Source organism: Trematomus bernacchii, unplaced genomic scaffold (assembly GCF_902827165.1).
Source record: "Trematomus bernacchii unplaced genomic scaffold, fTreBer1.1, whole genome shotgun sequence".
In the NCBI taxonomy this organism is placed as follows: domain Eukaryota; kingdom Metazoa; phylum Chordata; class Actinopteri; order Perciformes; family Nototheniidae; genus Trematomus; species Trematomus bernacchii.
Window position 1 is genome coordinate 70,081 of NW_022987755.1, and position 8,238 is coordinate 78,318.

The following is an 8,238-nucleotide window of genomic DNA, read 5'->3' on the forward strand; positions in this document are numbered from 1 at the left end:
GGCATCATTTTCTGATTCCAAAAGTATATGCCTCAGTCAATTTACTTTACATGAAAAGAACAAGTCATGAAATAATGCATTGGTTTATTTGCCATACTTTGTATATAGAGGAGAGAGAGCTGCTGTAGCTAGCATTGAACAGCAGGGGGGGCTCTTTCCTCAATTTGAAACCAGAGCAACAATTGAGGGTCTGTGTTCGTCTGGAGCTCCACAAACTCTCTCAATTGGTCTACGTCACACACACACACACACACACACACACACACACACACACACACACACACACACACACACACACACACACACACACACACACACACACACCACACCACACCAGGAGGCCTTACTGAGCTTTGTTCAGAAGTCAGACAATAATAAAATAAACTGCTGTCTTTCAGTAGACCACAACAGTCTACTTGTTTTTATTTATTTAAATCATATATACGGTTACAAATCATTAAAAAGGATAACAATGATTAAAGTGGACCTATCATGCTATATTTGAATAATATAGTGTAGGACCATACCTATATAAGGCATATTTATACTTTTTTTTTTCAAAATACCAAACAGATCATGCATTTTAGCCATGCCTCATTTTGCTCAATTTGACAATTTTTAGCTCTGGGCTGATTCAGTGAGAACAGCACCACCTACAGGCCTGGCATATGTACTACAACGTCTCCAGCGCTTTCGAACGGCAATGGCCGTGGCTGTCTCCTCCTGATTGGTCCTGACATTTCTGACATTTTCAGGATAAATTATGGCAGTTATAACCAAAGAAAGGGCAATATGTGTACTCTTGGTGGGCTGATTTGAAGATTTAGGTGATCATTTGGATTGGACAGATTGCTTATTTATTTGAAAATAATTGTCCACAGTAGAGGTTATAATGTTCATCTTGTGCTCTCTATATCCAATGGTTGCAACACTACTCATGTAGGCGCGTTCACACCAAGTACTTTGCCGTACTAAGTGCCGGCACTCAGTGCCCCAGCACTTATTACCCCAGGGCACTTAGTACAGATCGCGTTCACACCAAGTACTTTGCCGTATTTAGTGCCGGCACTCAGTGCCCCAGCACTTATGACCCCAGGGCATTTAGTACAGATCGCGTTCACACCGGAATATATTCCCTGAGGGAAGATTACGCAAATGAGCCGCTGACGTCACTTCTTCTTCTTCTGCTTTGGGTTTACTGGCAGGCCGCAAACCACTTCACGGCGTATACTGCCACCCGGAGTCCCCGGCCGGAAGTCCCCGGAGTTGGGGAAGGCTTCAGTAGAAGCTGCTGGGACTCCCAGCAGCTTCTACTGAAGCCTTCAGAGTAAATCGCCAGAACGCCGACACCTCCTCATCTCCACTGCTCCCATGTTTTGTTTTGTGTTGCCATAAGTTAGTCTCTCTGCGTTTGTGCGCTGGGCAAATGCTAATGCTAATAATGCTAATGCCAGGATAATAAAATGGCGGCTCTACAAAACATTTCAGAGTTGTACGGGGCGTGGTTTGCAATTCGCCCAGCCAATCAGAACTGGGGCACTTTTTTCCCCCAGGAAAGTACCACCTCTCAGCAGGCACTAAACATGGGGGTAAAAGTTCCCGAGATTAAGTGCTCTTTTTGGTGTGAACGCGACATAAGGGGTACTAACGGAACTAAACGCGAAAAGTATGGTGAAAAGTACTCCGGTGTGAACACGGCTATGGTAGTCAAAATCAGTACAATTATAAAGTCCCTATATAGGAGGGAGGGAGCTGTTGTACCTGACATTCAACAGCAGGGGGGGTTTCTCACTCACTTTAAAACCAGAGCAGCAATTGAGGGTCTGTGTTTGTCTGGAGTTCCACAAATGTTCAATCATCCATCCACGATCTGTGGTTACGCTGTTTCTCAGTTCAACGCCATTTCACTGTCTTGTGTTCCTTTACGGACTAATTATCTTCATGTTGGGATTGTCCTTTGACTCTAACCGTTACCCACTTCAAAGTGGAATTTCTCTTTGAAGTCATGATATCAATATCCCACTTTGTAGGTTGATCAACAGTGTGAGCTTGTTTTCTACACCCCTGTCTTCTGTCTGAAGTTCTCCACTGCTGCTTTACCGAATTCTGCTGTTTTACAATACCAGAAGCGCAGCAGTGACTTGAATTGTTTATGTTCATCCATTTTGCTTTTCATCTCCTCCAGTTTCATGACTTTGTCTTTGTCTCCCTTCTCGTTCATCATGACGATCAGGACGTCCAGGTGCACCTGAGTGGCCAGGGAAACAACCTTCATGGCGATCTCATCCAGTCTGACAACATGTCGGAAAGACTCTTCCAGAAACTGATCTTTTTCTTTCTGCAGGTCTTTCATGTTCTTCTGGAGAGTTTCCAAGAGGCTAGCTGACTTCTCACTGTCTTCTCTACCCTTATCATACATTGCTTTCATCTGTCGTTTGGTCCTAGTAACTTTCCTGGTCTTGCTCACATATTTCCAGGGTGTTTTCAGATGACTTGGATCACTGCACTCATCCCCACATTTAGTGCATTGTTCTGTTTTCACGTGTTTTGATTCATGACATTTCCAAGTACACACCGTGCAGTAGAGCTCATTCTTATGGCCTGATACAGTACATGTTTTGTGGCATATTGTGCATTTGTATTGCATGACCTCACAGTGACTTGGATACAGGGCCAGTGTGCATGGATAGTGACAGTTCTCCTTACAGACTTCACAGCAGACAGCTCCTCCATAGTTTAACCCTAACGCCCACCATCGTTTCTCATCGACAGGTTCTTTAGATTTGAAGGCTTCAAAAACTTCTACCTTGAAGTCCTCGTTATTCTTCATGTCTTGTTCGTGTTTCTTCAGAGCTTCCTGAGTCTGTTTGATCTCTCTCTGTTTCAGTTCAATGAACTCAATCCTCTCCTGCAGGTTGTGGATGCATGCTGTCAGTCTGATGCGTGAATTCAAAACTTCAACGGTTGTTTCCAAGTTCTGTGATTTGGTATCTTTCAGGAAATCAACGAACTGACCAATCTGTTCGTCTGTTGATTCCCATGCATACTTTAGAGCACGCTCATTTCCCTTAACTCTATCTGTTTTCTGGATGTTATTAAACATGAAATGAACAGGCCGATCCTTCTCGTCTTTCGCACACATCATTTTTGCATCTTTCAGAGCTTGTAGAACATTTGCAGCTGACACAAAATCAGAGTGTGTGATGAGGGCAACGATGTTCTTCTCTATGTCTTTTCCAAGCAGAGACACCACTGAATCAAAGACGTATGTCAGTCGGTCACTCAGTCGATTGTCACTCCCTTTCAGCACCAGACACACTGCATCGATCTCATGAACTCCATCTGTTGAGCGGAACAAGTCCAACAATCTTTCTCTGACGAGGACATCTCTCTCAGTCCCTCTGGTGTCTCCAAACCCGGGGGTATCGATGATGGTCAGAGAGAAGGGCAGAGTTCTGTCTTCAAGACCAAAGACCTCGTACACGATCACGTCTGACGTCTGACTTTCTGTTTGACTTCTCCTTGCTTCCTGTACGATCTGAAAAAAGACATCGTCCTCGAACTTCACTCCCATGGCGTTGTTGATCAGAGCGTTGATCAGAGTAGATTTTCCTGTTCCTGTTTCACCAACAAGCAAGATGGTTTTGTTCATCTTTGTTGGATCTCTTTTACCGAGAGTCAGTCTTCTGATAGAGCCAATGTTCTGTTGTTCTGGTTTCAGCCGGTAGACAGAAGGAGATCCTGGAAAGATCTGAACTTTACATTTGATGTCAGCAAATTTGGATACGATGTTCCTGTAGAAAAGTAAAGACATCAGCTCAAAAACTACTGAACAAAGAAAATAAATACAACTTTACAGAAAAGCAGTTTAGTGTGTGTACCTAAATCCACCAAGAATTAGAAATAGAAATATAATTTGGGAGGTGTGCATTATTTTTTAGTAGTCAAAAGTCAAGATCGCCCTCTGTATAAAGTGTATACTTGTATGGTAGTATTCATACTGTGATCACCCTCTGTATAATGTATACTACATATGTACTTGTATGGTAGTATTCATACTCTGATTGCCCTCTGTATAAAGTGTATACTTGTATGGTAGTATTCATACTGTGATCACCCTCTGTATAAAGTATACTACATATGTACTTGTATGGTAGTATTCATACTCTGATTGCCCTCTGTATAAAGTATACTACATATGTACTTGTATGGTAGTATTCATACTGTGATCACCCTCTGTATAAAGTGTGCTACACATATATTCCTATGGTAGTATTCATTCTGTGATTGCCCTCTGTATTGTATGTAAGGTTATATTTAAAAGTGTTAGTGGAGCCTTGAGTTGAGATCATTTATTGCCACAGTATATCAGGGTGTTGGCAGAGCTGTTCACTTGTGAAATGACACCATAAAAGCTCTTAAAGTGGGGCAAGGCAATGGAATGAATTGTATTGTATTGTGATGTAAGACTAGATTACATAACGATGTGTGCAAATACAAATAATATACTGAGTGGAAAAGAATCTCAGTAAGTTTATAGCATCTGTGACAAAGAGTTAGCGACAAGACCTTTAAGAAGAGGCAGTCTTACTGAGTGTAATGTAGTGTTTGCAGGAGTCATATAATGCAATACATTTAACAAAATAGGCCATAGTGTTATAGCATTGTGCGCGCCCGGGCCTCTCTGTGCTTAACCCCTGACTTTGTTTACTCCTAGATCCTTCCCTTTAGTCTAGTTGCCAGCATAGTGAACCCAGAAATGTACCCGATAGTTTAATGATTGAAATGTAGAGTAGGGTCCCCAGCACATATAAACTGCCGGATGCTAACCTGCATATGTTGGGCAATTTCCACAATTAGCATCAGTTTTGTTCAATAGAATGAATGGCATTATAGCATATGCAGACAATAGTTAAACAATGGCTTGGCTGATTTGAACATTATAGGAGTGGTTTTGGGGGTTATTTGGGATGCTGAGTCTATTTCTAGATCGTAACCAGGAAGAAGCCATATCTGTCCTCTCTGTGGGAGGATTTGGACAACCATGAGGAGTGTTGCGACCATTGGATACAGAGAGCACAAGATTATCCTTATTATCTCAGGCAATAACAATCTGTCCATTCCAGATGATCCAGAGTCTCCGAAATCTTTAAAATTGTCTCAAAATTGATCAAAAATCATCCCACAGAGACTACAAATATGACCATGTTCTGGTTAAAAATGTCAGGAATGGATTCAGCATCCTCAATAACCCACAAAACCATGTTTAAACTATTGTCCACATAGGCTGTAATGGTAACTTATGCTAATTGTGCAAATTGCCCAACATATGCAGGTTAGCATCCGGCAGTTTCTATGTGCTGGAGACCCTACTATACATTTCTAACATAAAACGTTGGTGTACTCAACATCTCCGGGTTCACAACAGGTCTCTATGAGCTGCAAACATTTTTTTTTACATTTTATATAAAGCGTCTTTGAGCATTAGGAAAAGCGCTATAAAAATCCCATGTATTATTATTATTATTACTTCTTGGCATTTCCAACGAGGTGAACTGGCCCCCCTCCAACAACCAGTTCACACTCTATTTGGTCCGATCAGGACTTGAGCCAGTAAGGAGACATTTTCCCCAGGGAAGTAATCAGAAGTCCAAAAGACTTTGAACGCAGCATCTTTTGGAAACTTTAAATCCAGAGTCCCTTAAAACGTCCAAATCAACCCAAAATTAATCAAAAATCATTCAACAGAGATGGTTTGCCTTCACTAACTGTACGGAGGCTCAGTCACTGGTACATTTTTATATACAAAGCCATGTTAGGGAAACTTCCATCCTACATCTGCTCCCTGATCTCACGGCGAATTGTAAGTGGCTACTGCCTGAGATCGCATGCTGTGGTTTTATTAAATGTGCCAACTGCTAGGACTGTCTTAGGGAAGATAGCATTTAGATGCGCAGCTCCACTGTCCTGGAATAGTCTGCAATTGAAATGGAAACTGAGCAATCTGGTGCCACTAAATGTTTTTAAAGCTCGGTTGGATGCTACTCAATCGGATGCTGTTGGTACCTGTTCATGTGGATAGTTATGTAAATTGTAATCCCTGTAATGATATTGTATGATGTCCTTTTGTTGTTCTGTTTATGTTTTTATGTTTCATGTGGAACCTACTTGAGCAGGTCTCCCTTGAAAAAGAGATCAATGATCTCAATGGGATACAACCTGGATAAATAAAGGTTTGAAATGAAACAGATATAGCCACTTTCTGGGTAAAGCTGCAACCCTCAGCGTCCGCAATGACCAAGCGATTTCATTTGGCTAAAGTGCCATGAATGGTATTTAACACAATTTATGCTAATTGTGCAAAATCCCCAACATGTGCAGGTTAGCATCCTGTAGTTTCTATGTGCTGGTACTTAAGTTCGGACCCCCCTCCAGTTCCCACTCTATTTGGTCCGATCAGGACTTGAGCCAGTAAGGAGACATTTTTCCCAGGGAAGTAATCAGAAGTCCAAAAGACTCTGAACGCAGCATCTTTTGGAAACTTTAATTGCACTCTCTAGTTGTTTCCACGTATAGTAAAACAGTGTAAAGCAAAACTTCATTGTGTTTTTAGCCTAAAATGATGAACTCTGATGGAGTTTTTACTCACATTGCCATGGCGACTGGTTTACAGGTGCTTTAAGATGGGGCGTCCAATGAGTTTTCTGGATGGAATAAAAATGTTTTAGTACACAACATAAAAAGCAGTCAACTCAGATCCACAGAATTCAGCCTTAAATCTCGGATATATTCCATGACTCCTGTTTCAAAGAGTTCCTACCTGTGTTGGTCTCTGAGGATGAGGAGGCAGAGATCAGGGAGCGTTATCTTAATATCAGCAGGTGGGGGGGGAAGGGGGGGGGGACTGTGTCTGGGAAGTCATCTTTTGATGACTTCCCAGACACAGTCCCTCCATAAACTTTACAGTCTTGAATACTAAAAGTTGTGATGAGATATGATAAGATGCGTTTACTGTAAATCTGAACCCATAAATCCATCTACTTTTATGAGGACTGGAACAACATTTTTCAATTACAGTCGACAACATTCCTGTTTACATTTAGTCCATTTTAAGGATCCAAAGCTTTATTATAGTCCTATGGTGGTCCCGGAGATGTTGAGTACCCCAACGTTTTGCTTTACACTGATTTACTATACGTGTTTTTGAGTCTATAGACAACTAGAGAGTGCAATTGAAGTCTCCAAAAGATGCTGCGTTCAGAGTCTTTTGGACTTCTGATTACTTCCCTGGGAAAAAAGTCTCCTTACCGGTTCAAGTCCTGATCGGACCAAATAGAGTGTGAACTGGAGGGGGGCCAGTTCACCATGTGGGTTAAAGAAGTACCAGCACATAGAAACTTCTGGATGCTAACCTGCACATGTTGGGGATTTTGCACAATTAGTATAAATTGTGGGCTGGAGATCAGAGGGTTGTGAGTTCAAATCCCGCCTGGAACACCACCAGTGTGCCCTTGAGTAAGGCACTTAGCCCTTAGTTACTCCAGGGAGAATGTCCCTGTAATTGGTCATTGTAAGTCGCTTTGGATAAAAGCGTCAGCTAAATGAAATGTAATGTAAAAATGTAATTCATGGCACTTTAGCCAAATGAAATCGCTTGGTCATTGAGGACGCTGAGGGTTGCAGTTTTACCCAGAAAGTGGCTATATCTGTACTCTCTGGTGGCTGATTTTGATGAATTTTGGGTTGATTTGGAAGTTTTAAGGGACTCTGGATCATTTGGATTGGACAGATTTCTTATTTATTTGAAAAAGAATTGTCCGCAGTAGAGGTTATTATGTTAATATTGTGCTCTCTGTATCCAATCTCTACTCATGGTAATCAAAACCAGTCCACAGAGAGTACAAATATTAGCATTTTCTGATTAAAACTGTCATTACGCATCCTGAAAATGTCAGAAATAGACTTAGCATCTTCAATAACCTCCAAAACCATTCCTAAACTGCTCATATAGACCAAACCATTTTGTAACTATTGTCTGCCTACTGTAGGTTTTAGTGCTAATTAATGCAATTTATGCTAATTGTGCAAATCGCCCAACATATGCAGGTTAACATCCGGTTGTTTCTATGTGCTGCAGACACGTATTATACATTTCTATCATAACACTTTGCTGGCAACAAGATTAAAGCTTTACGAGCTGAGTGCAGGGCGTCTTATCTCAGCCACGAAGCACAGAGA

General features: G+C 41.6%; 1 protein-coding gene across 1 annotated transcript; it reads right to left on the reverse strand.

The window, feature by feature from the left end:
• Window positions 1-1,606: 1,606 nt before the first annotated feature.
• LOC117496574 lies at window positions 1,607-6,752 on the reverse strand. Its single transcript, XM_034148274.1, has 2 exons — window positions 6,650-6,752; window positions 1,607-3,794 (listed from the first exon to the last, which is right to left on the reverse strand). Exons 1-2 carry the CDS (start codon window positions 6,655-6,657, stop codon window positions 2,057-2,059), a joined length of 1,746 nt encoding a protein of 581 aa, XP_034004165.1. The 5' UTR covers window positions 6,658-6,752; the 3' UTR covers window positions 1,607-2,056.
• Window positions 6,753-8,238: the final 1,486 nt, after the last annotated feature.